Source organism: Muscardinus avellanarius (assembly GCF_963383645.1).
Source record: "Muscardinus avellanarius genome assembly, chromosome: 4".
Classification (NCBI taxonomy): domain Eukaryota; kingdom Metazoa; phylum Chordata; class Mammalia; order Rodentia; family Gliridae; genus Muscardinus; species Muscardinus avellanarius.
The window spans coordinates 129,978,383-130,001,835 of NC_137789.1; the positions used below are offsets into that span (position 1 = coordinate 129,978,383).

Sequence of the window (23,453 nt, forward strand, 5' to 3'; positions counted from 1 at the left end):
TTTGATCACAAATCGCACTACTGAAGCAGTGATTAGACCTTATCCACAGGACCATAAATAACTTCCTTCCTGGCCTGGACCTAAAAGCAAAACAGGTCCTAGAATGCCTTTGCTCAACAGTAGGCATTTCCCTGATTTATATTTTGGTATCTGATTACTTCACCTCTCTGTCACACTCTTGATCAGGCCCTCGATGTTACACCAACGTGATACTGTTCCAGTTCACAAAGCAGAACCATGACACCCCCTGACGGGGACATGATTAGAGGCTGTTCATCAAAAACAAAGAAGGAAAGAGAATAAGCCCTAGTTGGTAATAAGTAATATATCCAGTCTCTAACACAAAGGAGAACTAAAAATATCCTCTTAGATCATGTCTCTATACTATAGATATTCCATATATAAATATGTCTAGCTGAGAAGTAGCTAGCACATTCCTCTCCAACACCCGCACCCTACCGTCTCTGAGTATATCTCTTTTCTCACAGTAAAATTAATCTGTGCCTCATTTTAACCCAGCCTTAAATTTCTTTCTTTGCTGATATCAAAGACCCTCACAGCTGAGCTGAAGTCTACCTCTCTTTGGGGAGCTCCTCGGGACCCTTTCCTGCCATTCTTACAGATGAGGAAAGAGCGGCCCTAAGAGGCTAGGTGCCTTCCTGAGGTCACCAGCTGGGAGATGATAGAAACCACAGCCATCTCACCCTCGGGCCCAGGCTCTCAGTCTAAGCTGACAAGTCAGTAATTCTCTCAATTCATCGCCCTCTACCCTTCCTTGGTCCTTAGGAGCAGCTGAAAAAACTCAGCCCCTTTCCGCATTTATTTTCTGCCAGGATCTGAGAGGGGCTCATTGCCTCCCCAGGTTGGCACAGCCTTCCTAAGCACCTGGACGGGGCCGCTTCCCAGGAGGACTCCTCCACCTGACCCTTCTTTCCAGTGGAAAGGTCTTTTCTTACTGAGCTTGATATTCTTCCCCAGAACATACACCAAGCTGCTCCTTCTGCAACAGAGCCGTTCTTCAAATGTCGGAAGGATGCCATCATAAGCCCTTTAAAACTGGCTCCTGTCCCAAGCAGGGTGGGGTCACTTTGGGCCATCCTTCTGAAACTGTCATCCGCAGACCACAAGGCAATTTTGGTTGTTTAACTTTTCTGATTATGAAAGTATTTCAGCAATATGTTGTAAGGGCAAAAATGTCAACTCCAATGGACAGCAACAGAGCATTGCTTAGTGGAATTCAGCACATCAATGAAACCAGGTATGTATGGTGCAGCCACTGAAAATGCTACAGATCAGTTTCCATTGGCTAGGAAAGCTTTTCATAGCACAGATGTGGAAAGGGTCACAAGACAACCTGTATTCTATGAGCCCCTTGTGCACGCGCGCGCACACACAGACACACACACACACAGATAAAGAGCTGGAGTCTGTGTGCCACTGCTAGGTGGCCATTTTGGGGTGGGGATAAACTGGTGAGACAAGAAGTGACTTTCAATTCTTTTTATACTTTTCTTAATTGCAATTTTTTAAAAGTCATTTATATTTTATAAGCCATTACATATCCTACTTATTCCGTTTTAAAATAAGAGTAGCATATGCACACTCTTGAAGTTTTTTCAACTTCCTGAATAAAGGGGGGGAAATGAAAATCACACATAATCCCATCACTAAGAATAATCCCCATTAAGATTCTGGAATATTTTACTCTCAGTCTGTTTCCTTTGGATATAATTTTATATGAGATAATTCAAAAAGTATTTACTGAAGACTTAACAGTCTTGTGCAAGGTGAGGTTAATTAATGGAAAAGCTACATTCGACTATGTGTATATATGTGAATATAACATCATTAACCTGGACACTCAGTATTGGGAGGGAGGGAAAGGGGAAGGGGGCACCAAGTACTGTGTGAGTATACGCCATTGTCAACACGCCCCACATAATGATGTGAGACTATAGTGCACCAATAAAAAAAAAAGAAGATGAATGAGACATAAGTATTACCCCCTTCCACGGCCTTATGCTTTCTTTTTCTCTTAAGGTTCCAACCAGTCACATATTGTTCCTTCATTTGGGGACATCAAGCTCCTGGGCCTGATCAAGCTCCTAATCCCCTATTTCTGGGATACCTGGATTGTTTTAATATTTTTTCACTTACAAACAATACTGCATGGAAAATAGGACAAATCATTTCTTATCGACAACCATGGTTTACAAGTTGATTGATTAGAATAATTTCTCTTTTGCAGATGGTGAAACAGAGGCAGATCTGAATACTAAGATGGTCTGAGCAAGAGGGCCCAAAATGGAGCTCGGTCAGCATGAGGATTCCCACTAAGGCGGGGCGAGATGCCAAGCTTCACAGGCCTCCTCGCCCTCTCACCAGCCCTGCCTTGCAGCTCCGGGAGCCCAGGCTCATTCCTTGGCCCAAGCCCTCCTCCTCACCTCCCACCCGGCTCTCCACCCCCACTCAGGAGACCTGGACAGGCAGGGAAAAGGAACAGTGGGGCAGACAGCAAAGCAAATACTGACTCTCTCCCAGAAGGCCCTGCTGGCGGTTTCCAGACACAACTGTCAGTGGCGGCCAGAGTTCCCTGGGCCTACCTGCCACTCGGCTCTCTATGCCAGAGCTAAATGGCTCCTCTCAGGGAGGGGCTCCCAGGTCTGAGTGCTGCTGCAGAAGAAGGCCTTTCAGCACTGAGGCTGAGGCTGCCTGGCCCTCCCCTCAGCAGGGAGGCCACCAGGATGAAGTTACCAACATCAGCCAACTGCCTCCTCTCACAGAGGCTGCTGAGATAAGGGGACGCAGTCATTGTCCTGCAGCCCTGAGTCCTCCAACAGGTGGTCCTTGAGCGTTGCCATGGAGATGTGCCTCCCCCAGCAAGTTGCCCAGGGAGACGGGCCAGACAGATGGGACCCAGACCACGCAGGCAGAGCAGCAGGCGAGGTAGCGGTGGGGCTGGGGGCAGTGCCCAGCCTCATGTCTCAGAATCCCAGGATGCAGAGCTAACCTGCGCTCCCTGAGTTTCTGCCTCTCTATGTGGCCTGGGGCATGTAGCTTAACTTCTCTGTGCCTCAGGAAGATGATGTTGGCGATAGTATCCACCTCTTAGAGATGCGGTGAGGTTTAAATGACTGGGGGTTGAACTCAGGGGAGGTCTACCTCTGAGCTACACCCCTTGCCCTTTTTAAATTTGTTGTTGTTGTTTTGAAACAGAGTCTCACTAGGTTGTTAAGAGTGTCACTTCGCTGCCAAGGCTATTCTTCGAACCTGTGATCCTCCTGACTCAGCCTCTCAAAGTGCGTGCCACCATGCCCAGCTAGAATGACTTCGTATTTGTACATATTTCTAAAACACCAAGTACAATGCCTGGTACACAATTAGTGTTCTCTATATCAGTTTTGCCTCCTGTGGTTGTCTTTACTGTTGTCGTTGTTGTTGCTGTTCTCCCCAAGGGCCACAACCTCCCCCCAGGAGGTGGCGTCCCCAGCTTCTACTCGAGCTGGTGCTGGACTGGCAGGGCCAGGCTGGGCAGAAAGAGCCGGCTACCCACATCCCTCAGCTCCTGAGATGCCAAAGACGAAGGCAGACTCCCTAAGACCGTTCTCCTTCTTTAAAAGTGCTGCGTTCACCTCCTCTCCTCCCCAAGAAGGAAGCACATCCATGGCAAATGACCCTGGTTTCCATCAGTTCCTGTGGGGCCCTAGCCTGAAGGGAAACCCCTCTAAAGCAAATCACCAAGGAAAACACAGAAGCACACACAGATTTCTTGACTCCTCTCAGGAAGCAAGAATTTGATCGCAACATCTGAACATGTGTGATAAACCAAAAATAAGCCCTCGGATCTCCCAGGGCTGCGGGAAAGCACAGCTCAGGCCTTCTGCCAGTGATCCGGGCCCCCACGCCTCCTCCTCAAACTTGCCTCACCCGGAAGCTCCCTCTGCCCTGGGGCCCCAGGGACAGAACATTCCCATGCTGGCCCAAGCCTGCAGTGCTGCTGGGGAGGCTTCCCGCTCTCTAAAACCCCCTCTGCAGTCTCCAGATGACAAACAGGCCCGCTCTAACTGAGATCGGCCTTCTGGGCTGGGGACTGCACACCTCCACGCTTTCCTTTGAAATTGTAACCCTGGCCAATTCCGAGCTGAGTGCAGAGAGCTGAGAAAATGAAGAATTTTCCTCCTCAGCCACTGCCCAGGCTGCAGCCTGGGGTCCACAGGGCCCAGCACCCCATCCACAGGCAGGCCCAGCCAGCCTGCCGACACCCACCCCAGGCTACCATGCTCCCGCCAGGGGCCCTGCAGAGCCGCAGTGGGCCCCCACACACCCCTGGACCCCCTCCAGCCTGCACTCCGAGTCACAGCTGGAGCCTCTTACACTGCAAACCTGACCATCTCCCTTCCCCAGTTAAACCCTCCCATAAATCCCATTGCTCTTGAAACCAGGACAATTTCTTAGCCTGGGCTACAAGGCCCTGTCCCCACCCTTCCTCCTGACTCCACCACCAGTGGCAGGCCCTGGAGCCTGCCATCCCTCTGCCTGGGGCGCCCCTTGCTCCCCCTCCACCTAGCCCCTCCGACTGGGAAATCTATCAGTGGCCCGCACAGCACTCAGCCCTGCTGCCTGGTAGCACAGACAGGGAACCTGGGGGAGCCCTCACAGGTGTCTCAGCCCCCACCCAGATTTGAGGCTCCTTGAGGACACCGGTCATGCAGGGTTTCCTCACCTTTCTCCTCAGGGGCTGACACAGCACGCAGTGCACGACAGATGTTTCAATGAGGATTTCTTATGTGCAGGAATGGATTTACACTAAATTGATGTATTTCAGATAGGATCAGACTAAGTGAGTTTTCCATGTGTCCCTACTCTCCCATTCCAAGAAGAAAAATGACAAGAAGTGCTCTCTCCAGATAACTCTCACCCAATAAAAGCCCCAAACACAAGGACACGGCCCTCTCGCCCACCCTCCTGTCTTCCAGGCCCTTCCCTTCTCCTAAGCAAGCCCAATATAAGCAAGAAAACAGTGTAAGGTCCAAGCTGCCAGACAAGAAAGCTGGATCATTCCGGACACCTCAGAAAGGAAGGGTCTCTTCCTCCCACTCAGGGGACCCAGAGGGACAAGAGCAGGCACGGCCTACTCACCGTGAGAAACATGCAGTCCTCACAGTGTCCCTCGCACACGCCTGTAATCCCAGTGCTTGGGAGGCTGAGACTAACAGGAGGATCACAGATTCAAGGACAGCCTTGGCAATTTAGTGGGACTCAGTAACCTAGCAAAACCCTGTTTCAAAGCAAAATAAATAAATTTAAAAGAGCTGGAGACAGAGGAAGAATGCCCCTGGGTTCAATCCCCAGCACCAGAAAAAAAGGGAAAAAAAAAAAAAAAAGAGTTTAGACTGTAGCATCACAGGCCTGTGCTCCAGCCCAGCTCCATCCTGTACATTCTGTGACTTCAGGAAAGTTCTCATCCTAAGATCTGTCCCCGTTCCTATCCACGCCTCTTACTCGTCCCTCCAGACCCCGTCCGACGGTGGGTCCGGGGTCCTAGAAGGCGCCGGTGGCTGCGATGGCAGCGCCGCAGGGCGGGTGCTCAGCTGCGGGGCTGGGCTGGCTGTGCAGACGCGGAGCCCCGGGGCCGGTCGGTGCCACGCTGCTCGGGGGGGCAGGTCGGCCAGCCGGCCGGGCCTGAGCTGGGCAGCTGCATCCTCGGGGCCTCGGGCCTGCGGCTGCGGCCGTGGCCGAATCGCGGCGGCCGCTGCGGGCACATGACCGCGCCTCGCCCCGCCCGCCTCCCGCGCAGCCGCCGGCTCCCCTCCTCCCCCTCCTCCTCCTGGCCGTCCTCCTCCTCCTCCTCCCGGGGCGGCGAGGCGGCTGGCTCCGGCTCTCCGCGCACCGCTGCCCGGCCCCGGGAAACCGAAACCCGCGCGCAGGATGGGCAGATGCTGCTTCTACACGGCGGGGACCCTGTCCCTGCTCCTGCTGGTGACCAGCGTCACGCTGCTCGTGGCCCGCGTCTTCCAGAAGGCCGTGGACCAGACGATCGAGAAGAATATGGTGTTGAGGAATGGCACAGAGATCTTTGACTCCTGGGAGAACCCCCCTCTTCCCGTGTACACCCAGTTCTATTTCTTCAACGTCACCAATCCAGAGGAGATCCTCAGGGGAGAGATCCCCCGGCTGGAAGAAGTGGGGCCCTACACCTACAGAGAACTGAGAAACAAGGCAAAAATTCAATTTGGGGATAATGGAACAACAATATCTGCTGTCAGCAACAAGGCATATGTTTTTGAACGAAACCAGTCTGTTGGTGACCCTAAAGTGGACTTAATTAGAACATTAAATATTCCAGTATTGACCGTCATTGAATGGGCGCAGGCCCGTTTCCTCAGGAGGATCATCGAGGCCATGTTGAAAGCCTATGAGCAGAAGCTGTTTGTGGTTCACACAGTGGACGAACTGCTCTGGGGCTACAAAGATGAGATCCTGTCGCTCATTCACGCGTTCAGGCCCGACGTCTCGCCCAATTTTGGCCTGTTTTACGAGAAAAATGGAACTAATGATGGAGACTATGTTTTCCTAACTGGAGAAGACAATTACCTTAACTTCACAAAGATTGTGGAGTGGAATGGAAAAACGTCTCTGGACTGGTGGGCGACTGAGAAGTGCAATATGATAAACGGAACGGATGGAGACTCTTTCCACCCACTGATAGCCAAAGACGAAGTCCTGTATGTCTTCCCGTCTGACTTCTGCAGGTCAGTGTATATCACTTTCAGCGACTATGAGAGCGTACAGGGACTGCCTGCTTTTCGGTATAAGGTGCCTGCAGAAATATTAGCCAATACCTCAGAAAATGCTGGCTTCTGTCTACCTGAAGGGAACTGCCTGGGCTCAGGAGTCTTGAATGTCAGCATCTGCAAGAATGGTGCGCCCATTATTATGTCTTTCCCACACTTTTACCAAGCAGATGAGAAATTCATTTCTGCCATAAAAGGCATGCATCCAAATAAGGAAGATCATGAGACATTTGTGGACATTAACCCTTTGACTGGAATTATCCTAAGAGCAGCCAAGCGGTTCCAAATCAACATTTATGTCAAAAAATCAGATGACTTTATTGAAACAGGAGACATTAGAACCATGGTTTTCCCAGTGATGTATCTCAACGAGAGTGTTCTCATTGACAAAGAGACTGCGAGACGGCTGAAGTCTGTGATCAACACTACTTTGATTGTCACCAACATACCCTACATCATCATGGCACTGGGCGTGTTCTTTGGCTTGATCTTCACCTGGCTTGCATGCCGAGGGCAGGGATCCATGGAGGAGGGAACAGAAGATGAAAGAGCGCCTCTCATACGAACCTAACAGAACTGAACCATCTCCTGAGCTTGGGACACGTGGGCTGTCCTGGCCTGGACTGAGACCGGAAACCCCACATCCTCACAAGCTCCTCATCCATTAGAGGAGAGAGAAGACACAGTGTCGGCAAGTGATGAGCGTGTTCAGGCCAGAGGGTAAAGACCAGGCTGGCGTGGCTGACCTTTAGGCTTTCAAAAATCACGTCGTCTCTGAAACTTTTTTTCATGTGTCTACCAAGTATTTAATAATATTGTATAGCTATTTTTTTGTTGTTGTTGTTGGGTTCTGGTAGCAACAGAGTTTTGTGACACCTGTATATATAATATCTCTTCACCTCTTGTCAATGCTACCTGGTTTAACCTTATTCAGTATATTTCATTCAACAAACTTTGTGCTCATAATACAAATGTACTGCTTTCTGTTGTATTCCTCTCTATTTCACTCCCCAAACAAAAGTAAGAGTTTGGAACCCAGGGTAAAATGATAGCCTCGTCTCAATATATCACTCACATGCATCTGACTTCCTTTTTTAAGACAAAGTATATTGTATTTCATGCTAATCTTTTATTCATAATTCCTCCAGGAAAACAGCTCAGTCTTCTGACTACTTTTATATAGGTAGGAATCAAAAAGGAAAGGGACTGGGGAAGGTACATGAGCTTACAGCGATAAGCTCCTAGGATTTGTAAGTTATACTTTGTAAACCAAGAGAATGCATAAAGTTGCTGAGGATAAGTACAAAGATTTAATGTAGAGTAGAACTAAGTTCTAGTTCTGAGATTTGTAGATAGTTAGCTGTTATTTTTTAGTCAAAATTATCTTCATGCATAAATATTCTTCTGGGAGAATGTAATCAGTGACTGACTTTCCCCCCCAGTCACCCCTGCCAAATAGGATACTGTATTAATACTGTGATTAATTGCAAAATTATGAACACAGGAAATCCATCTCCCCCCCCCCCCCCGTAATTTAAGTTACCCATAGATTTTAAGAAGTCTTTCTAGATTAGAGAGACATTTCTTCTAGGGCAATCCTTTTGGTAACTTTAAAAATTTTTTTTAAGTTCTTTCAGTTTCTGCCAAGGTTTTGTGATTCACTGTCATTCACTGAGTAGTGAAAAATATGCCCTATACTTCCTGTGACAATCATTTTGCTGACAAAATGATGGGTATTAAAAGATTGCACAAAAAGTACTTTAAAGAAAGGTCCCTTAGGACCAGAAGCAGAAGCATGTCTCTTCAAGAGATTTCCTGGCTTTCAGTGCAACCAATGGCAGATGATTGGAAACCATCACTGTATCACAGTGTTTAGGACTCAAACACATTTAGGGACATTTTGTCTCTCAAAGTTCACCATTCATTTCTAATGGAGAAGCCTATATGGTTATCTGGCAAAATGCTTATAAAGTTTCATAACAAATTAATCATTCTAAGGAAATTTTTGTTTGTTTAAAATTGGATTTAACTATAAGCAAAGAAAAATAATCATGGATTTCTATTACATTGCTTCTCATCTCTATATGGAGGTAATAAATTGCTTTATGTTCTCCCATTTTTCTTCCCTTTACATTAAAGCAATATGTGATATGCCCCCCCTTTTTTTGTACTGGGGATTAAACCCAGGGGCATTTACCTCTGGGCTGTGCCCCAACCCTATTTTTAAATTTTTTAAATTTTGAAACAGGGTCTTACTAAGTTGCTAAGGGCCTCAATAAATTGCCGCGGCTGGCCTTGAACCTGTGATTTTTCTATCTCAGCTTTCCAAGTACAGGGATTACAAGTATATACCTTCTTGAAGGGGCAGTTCATTAAACTCAACTTTTTAATAAGTCAAGATAGAAACTTTAGATATCCTAAGTCACCAAAATGTGAAAAACAGAATATAATGCAAAATGTCTGGATTCTTAGAATTTATTAATCTTTAACTACATAACTGGTACATCTTGTTCTGTGTGTATCCACTTATCCACACTAATGAAACTGATAGGCCAGTGCATACTCATTGGTTCAGTCCTATTTTCAGGATATAACTGACCATGAAGAAGCAATTTTTAAATACTGTGACACTAGTTAATGATGTGCACATTTAGATGAATTTCTTATACAGAAGAAAACCAAAAACATATTAATCCCATATTTGTGTCATGATTATTAATACTGACAGCTTAAACTCACATTTGATATTTTCATTCCAAAAAGTCCTTGGCTAGCCCATAAACCACCATCAAAATTAAAAGTTGGTTAAGGAGAATGAATGTGCACATTTAGTTTTAGGCTCTTGGAGCCGTCATCCTGGAAAGGCCCCCCACACACCCCAATCCTTTGTGATCATCAGCATTGTCATGATCTGTGGCAAGGGAGCGGAGCACAGGATAGAACATGGGTTTTGCCACTTTTAGCTCCAGACTCTGCCCACTATACTTATTTCTTCATGTTCTAGAAAGATCACTAATGGTCAAGTAGAACAAGCACTACACAACTAACCCCTATTGGGGTTTTTACTCAAAGGAGGCTGGTTTTTAACTTGTCTGAAATGTAAATTCTGCAAAAGGTGATCCTCATACTTGCCCTCTGGGCATTTTTACTGAAGTAAATTGCTTGTGCCTATTAAAGAAAATACTGACCAGAATGCTCGTCATATACCGTATACCGTTGGTTTATTTCATGTGATTCTTGACCTGTTTTATTTCTACCCTTACTGCAATGAAATGTTTCACTAATAAAAAAAACTTTATATAAAAGTAAAAAAAAAAAAAAAAAAAAAAAAAAAAAAAAGATCTGTCCCCTCCAAACTCACGTTGAAATATAATCTCCATTATGAGATAGTAAAAGGTGAGACCCAGAGGGATCTCAGCAGTGATTAAAGCTCCACCTTCATGAGTGGTCTAATCCATTCATGCAATCAGGGTTACATCCAGAGTGGGTCTGCTATAGAAGCCAGCAGAGCCAGCTCTCCTGCCCCGTGATGCCCTGCACCAGCTCGAAACTCTGCCAGCAAGGAGGCCACAACCAGGTGCAGCCCCCAAACTGGGGCAAGAACCCTGAGCCCAAAGAAACCTCTTGATTATTTATCCAGTGTGTGGGACTGAGTTAAGAGCAAAAGGAAATGGACTAAGACAGACATCATCTCTCTGTCTCACTTCCTCATCTGTAAATGGCGATGATTCTGTGCACCCACAGTATCACCCGCACAGCCATGGTAGGCTCCCCTCGAGCAGTGGGAGGTGGGAGGTCCTAAGGGCCCAGAGGTGCAGCCTGGGCCTTCAGGGGCTGAGGTTTGGAGGGGAGGAGCCGGGTCACAGCAGTGGGGAGAAGCCCTGCGCATAGGTGAAAGGACAGCACTGGGGGTGTGGCTGTCCAAGAGCAGAGGCCTCTGGCCAGCCTGGCCCAGCCCTTGGGGTAGAAGACTGACTTTTCCTTTATCATAGGAAAACACCAGGCCCTCACCCCAGGGCTCCCGCTGGGCTCTTCCAGCCCCTTCAACTGACCAGGCTTCCCCCTGAGCCCAGCACAGCCCAGAGCTGCCTCCCCTCCTCACCTGCCCAACACAGGCAAGTCCACTGACCTGTAGGCTCCCATTTAAACAATCCCCTCCTAAACCTACCTCCCCAGAGGCGCCCATTAGCTCCTCAAGAGCTTGGGTAATGACTTGGAGCTGTGTCCCAAGTTCCTTTGTGGAAGGTCACCTCCCTTACTAGACCTTAAAGGCTAAGGCCACACCTGGCTGCCACAGCTGTACGTACTGGACAGCCTGGATCCCCAACACCCGCCAGGGTGTCCAGCGTAGTAGGCATTGCCTAAACATAGGCCAACTAAGCAATCCTGCCCCCAGCACCCGGCTGCTGCTGGTTCATCAGGGCCAAGGCCTGAAAAACAATCCCATCTGTTGCCAAGTCTTCCACACAACCCTCAGGCCTGGGCAGGTAACAGTCCTGCTCCCAGCATCATATCCCCCAGCCCCACTGAGCCCTCAGGCCTGACCCCCACCCCAGTGCTGGGGCGGACCTCCACCAGGTGAGCGGAAACCCCCAGGGATGAGTAGACGGAAACCTCAAGCCAGGGCAGGTTTGCTGCCAACCCCGCTACTCTTGTGCCCCAGGCTCCAGGGGACCATCTCGTGTCCTTGGCTTCAGCAGTGGCAGTAGTTATACTATCTACCCGGCTCTGGGCTCATTATCAGTCTTGATTTACAAATGAGGAAGCATAAAGGATTTAAGAATTTAAGTTCAAGTCACCCAGCTGGAAAACACAAGCCTAGCTCTTTTCTTTTCTTAAATTATAGCACAAAGCCAGGTGTGGTGGCGCACGATTGTAATCCCAGCATTCGGGAGGCTGAGACCGGAGGATCGTGGTTTGCAGATAGTCTCAGCTACTTAGTGAGGCCCTCTGCAACTCAGTGAGACCCGGTTTCAAAATAAAGAATAAAAATAGGGCAGGGGGTGTAGCTCGGAGGTCGAATGCCCCTGGGTTTCATCCCCAGACCCGCCAAAAAAAAAAAAAAAAGGATAGTACAATAAGCAGAGAGTGGTGGTATACGCCTGTGATCCCAGAACTTGGGAGGCTGAGACAGGAGGATCTCAGGTTCAAGACCTGCCTCAGCAATTTAGTGAGAGCCTCAGCAACTTGGCAAGACCCTAATTTCAAAATTTAATAAAAAAAATTTAAAGGTCTGGGGATATAGCTCAGTAATAGGGCCCTCTAGATTCAATTCTTAGTACCAATAAAAAAAACTTTTCTTCGCCGGGCGTGGTGGCACACACTTGTAATCCCCACGCTTGAGAAGCAGAGACAGGAGGATCACGCTGGTTTGAAGTCACCCTCACTGGCTTAAGAGACCCTGTTTCCAAATAAAAAATATAAAATAGGTCTTGGAGTGTAGCCCTGAGGTAGAAGGATTTCCGGGAACCCCAGTACCACCAAAAAAAAAAAAAAAAAAAAAAAAAAAAAAAAAAACCTTTTCTTAGCCGGGCATGGTGGCACATGCTTGTAATCCCCACACTTGGGAGGCAGAGACAAGAAAATCGCGCTGGTTCGAAGCCAGCCTCACTGGCTTAAGAGACCCTGTTTCCAAATAAAATATAAAGTAAGTCTGGGAGTGTAGCCCAGAGGTTCCATCCCCAATACCACACACACACACACACACACAAACACACACAAACAAACAAAAAAGTTTCTTAAATTGTGGTAAAGTAAAATATAACATATTTTTTTACTATTTTAACTACTTGTAAGTATACAGTTTATCCATGTTAAGTATATTACATCGTTTTGCAACAAATCTCCAGCTTTCTCATCTTGCAAACGGAAACTTTCTACTGTACCATTAAGTCGCTCCACTCCCTGGCAACCACTCTCTACTCTGCATCTCTCTGCACCTGACCACTCTGGGTACCACATGTGAGCAGAATCATGCACCATTTGTCTTTTTGCAACAGGCTTATTCCACTTAGCTTAATGTTCCTCCCGGTCCATCCCTGTTGCAGCATGTCGGCATCTGCTTCCTTTCCAAGGCTGAATAACATCCCAGTGTCTGAAGGTACCACATGTTTATCCATTCATCAATCCCCAGACACTTAGGTAGCTTCTTCCTCTCTGCTTTTGTGAATAATGCTGCTATGAACATAAGTGTGCAAATATCTCTTCAAATCTTGCTTTCAGTTCTTTTGGACATATACCCCAAAGCAGAATTGCTGGATTGTATGATAATTTCACTTTTGACTTTTTGCGGGACAGCCGTACTGTTTTCTACAGCACTTGTATCCTCTTACAAACCAGTGCAGGGCACAGGGGTCTAGTTTCTCCACGGCCTCACCAACACGTTAGTTTCTGTTTGGGGATTTTTCGTTTTCTTTTTTGGTGCAGCTGTCCTAGGAGGTGTGGCGTGATCAGGGTCCCACTCTTGCCCCAACTCCACAACACCTTCCATCCTGAGGGCCAGGCTGTGCCTCGGTCCCTCCACTACAGAGGCCACACCTTGCTCTTGCCAGTCTCCTTCTCTGGTCTGGGTCCTACCCCAAACCCCCGGCCTGCGGTCTGAGCACCACTGACAGCCGCCAGGCCTCCACGTCCCTGGCTGGCCAGCCACTCTCCGCTCCCTGCACACTGCTGACTCCCTGATCTGCAACCCCACCTCCCTGCATCCCCCCAACTCTATTCACCCTCCACCATCCCCAGACCTTTTTACTTTTTATTTTGAGACAAGGTCTTACTAAATTGCCCAGGCTGGCCAGGAACTTGTGGCCTCAGCCTTGGAGCAGCTGGGATTGCAGGCCTGCACCACCGCACCCTTCCCTCTAGGTCAGACAAACCCCTCACTGAGTCAGCCTACAACTTGCCCCCCCCCCACTGCAAATGTGTGCAGGCAGGATGGTGGCCCAATGCCAAGCGCTGACAGGCGTTTTACAGGTACTGAACGAATGTCTGACAAAGAAGTGAATGAGTGAAAGCAGCCAGACCTTATGGAGATGTGTAGAGTGACAAATTAAAAAATGAGATGCAACCTCATCTCAGAGCCCCAGGACTCTGGGACTCAGCAAACCACTAACTGCTCACTGTTTGACAGTGGGCAGGTGGCTCCACCTCTCTGAATCTTCTCCTCACCTACAAAGCAGGCTAAGAAATACCTTCCTCCCGGGACTGTTGAGGAGTAAAGGAGGCATGCGGGATAGAGCATTCTGTTAGGGCCTGGCCTGGGGGAGGGGCGCAAATGGTGACCGCAGACACCATCAAATGCCCTCTCACCTCTCTCTGCCTTCGTCCTTCTCTGATTCATCTGAGCCCTCCCTTTGCCCCACCCCAGGGCCCTGCTCTCCCCTTCCCACAGTTGGCCCCCAGTTCCTACTTGCCAACAACATTCTCTCTCTGAGCTGCTCCCCCACTAGCTCCGTGCTCCCGGCCTGTCCTCTCCTCCACAAACTTCCCCACCACCTACTCCCAACCATCTGCCTCCCGCCTTCCACTTTTCCCAGGAAACATTGGACCCAGCTTTGCAGTGACCCCATTTCCCACTTCATTTCCAAGCTGGCTGCTCCCCACACTGCATACCCTCCTCCCCAGCTCCCAGCACCTTCAGCTTCTGCAGTAACTGCTCGGCACAGGTTCCAGCCCATAGACATTTAGTCAGTGCTCCGGTGCAGAACACACCAGTCATTCCCCTCACCTCTGCCAGCAACTCCTGGCCTCCTTCCCTTGGACCTGCCCTCTTAGTGGGAGCGGAGGCTAAAGGCAGTCCTCCTGCAGCCTCCAAGGATGGAACACTCTGGCCCAGAGGCCCCAGCACCAAATAGCATTTCTCAAATAAAGTTCTGAACACTCTGGAGTCTGAGTTGCCAGAATGGTCTTTTCCAAAGATCTAATAAATCAACCTCTCTGAAATGGGTCGGGGAGTCTGCATTTTATGCCAAATTTGACTCCTGGCATGTCTGACGCCAGAGCTCAGCTCAACCACACTCCAGTAAGAAGATCGCCCTGCCGGGCCTGAACCTCAGGACAAGGAAGTTGCCACCTCAACCTGCTCCACCTGCCTCGGGCCAGGCCTGCTCCCTCTTGTACCCCAGGCCCTGCAGGAGCCGCCAGCTCCAGGTGACGACAGTAGATTCCTACCGCAGCTCTAATAAATCACCACTTACTCAGTGGCTGAAAAGAAGAAAAATTCATTGTCTGATAGTTCTGGGGATCAGAAGCCCAGGATCAGGCTCTGGGCTGAAGGCACACATGTCACCAGGGCTGCACCCTTCTGGACACACCAGATGACCCATCTCTCTGCCTTGGCTTCTCAAGGCTACCTGCTCCACTCCTTGGCTCCTGGCTTCTCCCTCCCAGCACTCCAGCCTCTGGCTTCCATCAGCACATCTTCTACTCCTGGCACTGACCCTCCCTATCCTAGGAGAACCCTTGATTGCACTGGGCCCACCAATGTTTAGATAATCCAGGACCATTCCCATCTCAAGATACTTCACTTAATGAAGTCTGCAAAGGCCCCTCACCATCTCAGGTGATGCATGTACATGTTCTAGGAATTCAACGGGGGGCATCTTTGGGAACCATCATCCCGCTCACCACAACAACCAAAAGTGAAAAGATTTAAACTCAAGTGTCTCACCAAAGATTGTGTGTGTGTGTGTGTGTGTGTGTGTGTGTGTGTGTGTGTATGTGTGGTACTGGGGGTGGAACCCAGAAGATTTCTACCTCCAGGCTATACTCCCAGACCTTTTTCATATTTTATTTGGAAACAGGGTCTCACTAAGTTGCTGAAAGCCTAAGTAGCTGAGGCTGGCTTCGAACCCATGCAATCCTCCTATCTCAGCCTCCCAAGCACAGGGATTACAAGTGTGTGCCACCATGCCCGGCCCTCACCAAAGATTTTAAAAATAACTTATTGAACATTTTTTTTTCTCCTTCAAGACAGGATCTTGCTGTTTCCCAGGCTGGTATTGAACTCCTGGACTCAAAATGATCCTCCTGCCTCAGTTTTTTTTTTTTTTTGGGGGGGGGGAGTGGGGGAAGAAGTACTGGGGATTGAGCCCAGGGTCATTCTACTTCCAAGCCACACCCCAAGCCTGATTTTATTTTTATTTTGAAATAGGGTCTCTCTAGGTTGCTGAGAGTCTCAGTACTTACTGAGGTTGTCCTCGAAACCACAAGTCTATTGTCTCAGCCTCCCAAGCACTGGGATTACAGGCATATACCTCCATGTCTTTTGAGTGACTGGGATATAAGCTCATGCCACTGTGCCCAGCCTGAACCACATCTTTTAAGCACCAACTATGTACCAGGCAAAAAGAAGAATGAGACATAAAGATGCATGAGACATAATCTATGCCCTCAGGATAGGTATCTAAGGTATCCATCAGAAAACCACCTCATTAAAAAGGAGTAAAACTCTCTTTCTTATAGAAAAATTCCAATTAACAAATGTAGAAAGAATGAGGGAAATAGAAAAACTACAATTAGGTAATAATTATTACAGGCAAGATTCATTAAGTGTTGCTAAAATTAGTAGTCAGAAATTTAAGGACAAAAGGATATCACAAAGTCCCAAAGTATTTCCTCCCAAATGTATATTACTTGCAAATAGAAGAGAGTGATTTTACAGTAGAGAAACCTGGCAGAGACCATCTGAACCAGGGGATGAAGATTAATATGACCAGCAACAAGATATATTGATTTCATTTACCCCCATAGGGTGGAATGAAAGGAGGTCATTGCCTCTGTGACGATCTTGTCAAAAATGCATAGCTTCAATTAATTAAATCATGGAAATACACCAGACAAACCCAACCTGAAGAACATGACACAAAGTTGACCAGGAACCTTTCATAAGTGGCAAGGTCATGAAAAGTCAACAGATGTGGAGGAATTTTCACAGATGGAAGGAGGTAAAGTACAGATGGTGAGTCAATGCGATGTGGACTGTTGGTAGGATTGTTAATACAACCACTGTGGTGATCAGTATGGAGGTTTTTCAAAAGGCCATGAATAGGCCAGGAGTGCTGGCACATGCTTACAATCCCAGTACTTAGGAGGCTGAGACAGAGGATCACAGGTTTGCAGGCAGTCTCCACAACTTAGTGAAACCTTGTTTCAAACTAAAGAATAAAAAATGGGACTGGAGATGTAGTTCCAGGTATAATGTCACTGGGTTTAATCCCCAGAACCACAAAAAAAAAAAAAAAAAGGCTATGAACAGATTCACTATATGACCCAGCTGTTTCACTACTTGGTATCTTTCCAAAAGAATTAAAGTTAGAAAACTGTAGTGATGCGTGCATACCCATGCTTACTGCTGCACAATTCACAATAGCCAAATTATGGGGTCAACCTGGATGTTCGACCGATGAAGAAATGAAAAAATGTGGAATATACACACTGTGGGATTTTACTCATCCATAAAAAGAACAAAATCATGTCATTTGTAGCAAAATGGATGGAGCTGGAGAATATTATGCAAAGTGAGATTAGCCAGGCTCAGAAAGTCAAGGGTCCTATGTTTTCCCTCATATGTAGAAGCTAGAACAAAAATAGGAACCAAAAGGGACTTCAGTCAAATGAAGAAAGAGACCAGTGGAGGAGTGGGGGAGAGAATCAGTGAGGGGAAAACGAGGATTGATGAAAAAAACAGTTCAAATAAGTTCATCTCCATACAAGAAAGCTTCACTACCAATCACTAGCATGTATGGGGAAGGAGGAAGGGGAAAGCAGAGTTATATGGAAGGAAATATCACTTTTTTTGTGGTACTGGGGATGCAACCCAGGCGCTTTCTACCTCTGGGCTCTACTCCCAGACCTATTTTTATATTTTATTTGGAAACAGGGTCTCACTAAGTTGCTGAGAGCCTCACTAAGTAGCTGAGGCTGGCTTCAAACCTGTGCGATCCTCCTGTCTCAGCCTCCCAAGTGCTGGGATTACAAGCATGTGCCACCACACCAGGCTCTTAAATATCACTTTAAACTTGACTATGGAGCTGGGTGTGGTGGCACACACTTGTAATCCCAGTGTTTGGGGGGCTGAGACAGGAGGATCACACAGGTTCAAAGCCAGCCTCAGCTACTTAGTGAGGCTCTCAGCAACTTAGTGAGACCCTGTTTCCAAATAAAATAGAAAATAGGTCAGGGAGTGTAGCCCAAAGGTAGAAAGCCTCTGGGTTCCATCCCTAGCACCACAAAATAAATAAATTAATAATAAACAAACTTAACTATGATGTATAATTGCATTGCACATTGCAACAATAAAAGTATAAAAAGAAAAAAAATTTTATTGAATCCTGGAACAGAAAAAGGACATTTGTCTAAAACAACTAGTAAAGGCAGAATAAAGTCTGTAGCTTAATTAATAGCATTGTAGTCAAGCTAATTTCTTAGTCTGGTTAACTGTACTGTGGTTATGTTACTATTGCAAGGGACAGCTGGTTGAAGGAGGCTCATGGAACTCTCTGGGTGATTTTTGCAGCTATTTTGTATGTATAAAATTATTTTTTGCTGTGTGCGGTGTTGCAAGCTTGTAATCCCAGTATTTGGGAAGTTGAGACAGGAGGATCACAGGTTTGAAGCCAGGATCGGCAACTTAGCGAGGCTCTCAACCTAGCAAGAGACCCTGTTTCCAAATAAGAAATAAAATTAGCCTAGGAGTGTAGCTCAGAGTTAGAATGCCTCTGGGTTCAATCCCCAGTACCAAAACAAAACAAAACAAAAATACATACACAGGTGTAGTGGTGCACACTTGCGATCCCAGTATGTGACAGACTGAGACAGGAGGATTACAGGTTTGAGGACAGCCTCAGCAAGTAGTGATATGTGCATAAACCTAGTGAGACCCTGTTTACAAATAAACATAGGTAGAATGCCCCTGGACTCAATCCCCAGGGCCACAAAAAAAATTTAATAATTTTTTTTAATTAAAAAAAAGTATGAGCCGGGCGTGGTGGTGCACGCCTGTGATCCCCGCACTTGGGAGGCTGAGAAAGGAGGATTGCACAGGTTCGAAGCCAGCCTCAGCTACTGAGTGAGGCTCTCAGCAACTTAGTGAGACCCTGTTTCCAAATAAAATACAAAAAACAGGTCTGGGAGTATAGCCCAGAGGTAGAAAACCTCTGGGTTCCATTCCCAGTACCACCAAAAAAAAAAAAAAAAGAAAGAAAGGTATGATGGTACAACACTTGTCATCTCAGTACTTGGGAGTTTGAGACAGGAGCATTGTAGGTCCAAGGCCAGCCTCAGCAATTTAGTAAGACTCTCAGCAACCTAGCAAGACCCTGTTTCAAAAACAAAAAATAAAAATAGCTGAGGATGTGGCTCAGAAGTAGAATGCCCCTGGATTCAACTCCCAGTACCAATAAACAAACAAACAAACAAACAGCAATGACATCAAAACCTGTCACAGAAAAGCCAGAAGCCACAATCATCTGCTGTCCCCACTACCAGCCAATCCTCCCAACACCACGCCATTTATTTGCTACACAGAAGCCAGGCAACAGAATTTCCTCAAATGACACACTCAAAGCCCCTGGGGACAAGTACTCAAAGGATATCCTCAAAAGAACACAGGATTGCCAGTTGTGGTGGTGCACGCTTGTAATCCAAGCAGGGGCTGAGACAAGAGAATCCAAGTTCGCAACCAGCCTCAGCTACTTAGTGAGGCCCTTTGCAACTCAGAGAGACCCTGAGTTTTATTCAAAATAAAGAATAAAAAATAGGGCTGGGGTGTCACTCGGAGGTACAAAGCCCCTGAGTTCCATCCTCAGTACTGAAAAAAAAAAAAAAAAAAAAAAAAAAAAAAAAAAAAGCAGGATCAAGCCACACCTTGATCCCAGTACTTGGGAGGCTGAGACAGAAGAATCACGGGTTCAAGGCCAACCTCAGCAATTTAGCAAGACCCTCAGGAACTTAGCTAGACTCAGTTTCAAAAAGAAAAGCTTGTAATTCCAGCATTCTAGAGGCTGAAGCCTGAGGATCGCGGTTCACGGACAGCCTCAGCTACTTAGTGAGGCCCTCCGCAACTTAGTGAGGCCCTGTTTCAAATTAAAGAATAAAAAATAGGGCAGGGGGTGTGGCTCAGAGGTCAAATACCCCTAGGTTCCATCCCCAGACCCACAAAAAAAAAAAAAAAAAAAAAAAACCTGCTGGGTTCAATCCCCAGGACCACATACAACACACACATATACAAAATATATAATAAATATTTAAAGGAAAATTTTTACAATGTCTCCAACCTATTCTTGTTTTGTTTTGTTTTGTTGATAATAGGAATTGAACCCACAGGCATTCTACCTCCAAGCCACATCCCAGCCCTATTTTTTATTCTTTATTTTGAAACAGAGTCTCATTAAGTTGCAGAGGGCCTTACTAAGTAGCTGAAGCTGGCAGCAAACCTGCGATCCTCCTGTCCCAGCCTCCCAAGTATTGGGCTTACAAGCGTGCACCACCATGCCCGGCTTCCAACCTATTCTTAAATGGATCAGAAAAAAAAAATTTACCTGTGTGTGTATGTGGTGAGTGTGTGTGTAATATGTTAAAGCAAACAGAGCCAAATATGAACAACTCAATATGGATAGAAGAGACAGGAGTTCCTAATACTTCTATTGCAACTTTTCTGTCTGCTTGAAATTTTAATAAAGTTACAATGAACACAAGAGTTCTCTCAGGTGATGGAAAATACACTAAAATTTGATTGTGGTAATATCTGCACTATTCTGTAGGTTTACTTAAAATCACCAGATTGTTTTATAAAATTTGATAAGAAGCCTTACACATGTACCTGCCCTGAGGCTCCCGTTCCCAGCCTCCTGGCCCGGTGCCCTCCCGTGACTTTACTGTCTTCTCCCGGAACTCGCACACAAATCCTCACTCCTCAGGTGAGCCTACTCCTCACTCTCCTTCTCAAATACCTGGCACACACCTGCATGCCCTCAAATTCCCTAGCCCTCACTTCCTAACTCTGCTTACCAACCTCAAATTTCAAGCCCTCCCTCCTGCTCCAGGTGCCGGCTGCGTGCCTATGATCCCAGCCACTCAGGACACTGAGGCAGGAGGATCAACCAGCCTGGGCACCATGGCAAGACCAAACCAACCTCCTCGCCCCTCCCCCACACCGGCTCTGGCTCCGTGCCAGACAGCGGACTGAACGTGCCACAGGGATGAGCTCACCAAATCTCACAGCCCTACAAGGTAAGTGCTGTCACTCATCCATTTTACAGATGAGGAAATCAAGTCAATAGTGAGCTGCCCACGATCTCCCAGGTGGTAAAGGACAGAGCCAGGATTCAAACTGAGCCGTACTGGCTGCAGAGCCTGCACCAGCGGCCACTGTGCTCCATGTCCCTGCAGATGTCCTTACATGTCTGCTCCTCCTCCCCCACCAGGCTGCACGCCCCCAGGAGTGGATCGACACCAGACCTCCCAATGCCATGCACAGGGCAGGTGCCCAACAGCTGTTTGTCCGCCACAGGCTGGGTTCCAGAAAGCAGAGGAGGGGGTTGCAAACTCCCTCGAAAAAAAGAAGCCAATTCTCTACCCCCAGCTCAGCCCAGCTCCCTGGCTACTGCCCAAGGCCCGGCCGTCATCTGCTCTGGGTAATAAGTATTTGTATGGCGATAATTACAGCATTTGGGAAGAAAATCCCATTAAGCTAGAGCCCTGCCGAGCTGCTAATGCCGGCACAGAACCGGAGGCAGCAACTCCGCCAAGTGCCCGTCTGCTCCCAATAATGCAGGAGCCGCCCGTCCCCGCCGCCCCTCATCGGCCCCCAAAGAACAGGCCGCCCCTGCTGGCAGCCTCAGGTGGCCTGAGCCCCTGACAGCCAGCCCACGGCCTGGAGAAGGGACGTGGAGGATGGGCGCCTGTCCCTGTGTGCTACAGGGACCCAGTGCTGCCTGGGGAGAGAAAAGGAGGACCACCCTGGGATCAGTGCCGAGTGGCCCCCAAGTTCTCTTCCTGCCCCTGCAGTTCTCTGTCATCTTAATAATAAGAGGACCATTTGCTGGACACTCGCTGTCTGGCAGGCCCTGTGCACCATACCTTGCCGGCATTCCCGCACTTAATCCTCAGGCCCACACTTTGAAGCAGGTCCTATTATCATCCCCACTTTATGGGCAAGAAAATGGTGGCTCTGGGAAGCACACTCTCCTCCCGAGCACTTATCCCAGCTAGCAATTATGTGTTTATTCTCACATCATGTTGTCCATTTCTACCTCCCCTGCTGGACTATAAAACTCTGGGAGAGAGGACGGTTTCTCCTGCTCGGCTGTGTTCACTCCTCACAATGTGGACTTTGATAGACAGCAGCTATCTGTTGAATGAGTAAATTAAACCCTGCAACTTGCCTACAGTGCTCTAGCTGCTGAGAGGCACAGGGAGGCTAAACACCCAGGCAGGCTAGTTCCAAAGCTGTGCCATCATGATCATCTACCCTGCAGAGTCCCTGCTCCCTGTCTCCATCCAAATCCCAGGAAACAGAGGCAAAAATGACCGCGCTCTGAGAAGAGTCCAGCTGAGCAGCCTGTGGCATAGCCAGGAGTCTGCCCTGGACCTCTCAAGCATCCTTCTACCCCCACTCGACCCTCAGGCTTCTAACTTGGGCTTCTCAAATAATAGCCATGTTATCATCTAATGTTTGAACCACAAACACACAGGGTACTAGGCGCTATTCGCTGAGGCTGAGGGAAAGCCATGCCTTCACAGCGCGTACCAGGCCCTTCCCACACATGCCCTCCCTTAATTCCTCACCATCAACCTGCAACATTGTCCTTGAGTCTCAGAGCAGGCAGAGGGACATTACTGGGCCACCGAGAGCCCAGCAGCAAGCCACCCCACTAGCCACCATGCCAAAGCCTCAGAGAGCAGAGACTCAGCCCACAGGGAGGCAACTCACAGGTCCCTGCTGCAGGACGCCACCCTGGGCTGCCCAGAGAGCCCAGGCCAGCCAGATCCTGACGGCAAACGTGCTTCAGCAGCCCCTGACCTCACTCACCACAGCCACTATCCAATCATTATTTAGAATTCCAAACAGGCTCCCCACACCGTTAGCCCTGGGATGCCCTGGGCAGAAGTCTTGGGATGTGACCAGCCAGCCCTCTGAATGGGGCTTCCAGGGTCAGGAGGCTGAGCCTCGAGAAGACCTGGGCCTCCCGGACTCTATAGCACACGTGGGGCTGAGGTCAGGTAGACAGAGTGACTGGAGAAGAGGCAAGGGGACAGAAGGAGGCGGCAGCAAAAGAATAGGCCCTGTGATGTGCTGGCCTGGGAGCAGCCTGCGGGCCTGCCGCCTCTCTCCATCCTGGGATGACCTGCCAGAGGGCCAGGCAGATGCCCCGCATAAAGTGCCAGGGCAGGAGGTAGGGAGAGATATCCACACCCGTCGTGCTCAGGACACACTCCTGAACATTCTAGTTCAAAATATTTTTTTAATAAAAAAAAAAAACTAACTGAAAATCAAGGTCCTTGAGTAGAAGGGGGAAAAAGTTAATAATGGCCATGTCTGGGTCCCTCCAAGCTGAGCCCTACGAAGACATCACGCTTCCAGGGCCTTCTCCAGTGCCTCCCCCATCCTCACCCCAACTGTTCCATTATGGTGAATTATTTAGTATCCCTCCCCCCCCCCCC

At 48.1% G+C, this 23,453-nt stretch overlaps 2 protein-coding genes across 3 annotated transcripts in view; one reads left to right on the top strand and one right to left on the bottom strand.

Annotated features, from left to right (window-relative positions):
• SLIT1 (slit guidance ligand 1) overlaps positions 1-23,453 on the bottom strand; it is a gene marked incomplete at its 3' end in the record, with an annotated part of 178,907 nt that overhangs the window by 151,093 nt on the left and 4,361 nt on the right. The gene's annotated exons all lie outside the window — the stretch shown is intronic.
• On the top strand, positions 5,929-7,365 carry LOC308262745 (lysosome membrane protein 2; the record flags this gene model as incomplete). 2 transcript variants are annotated; one of them, XM_080695382.1, is made up of 2 exons in its annotated part: positions 5,929-6,204; positions 6,634-7,365. In XM_080695382.1, 2 exons carry the CDS (start codon positions 5,929-5,931, stop codon positions 7,363-7,365), a joined length of 1,008 nt encoding a protein of 335 aa, XP_080551508.1. The 2 variants fall into 2 exon arrangements, with proteins under 2 accessions (XP_080551508.1, XP_080551507.1); XM_080695381.1 differs by having other exon boundaries at positions 5,929-7,365.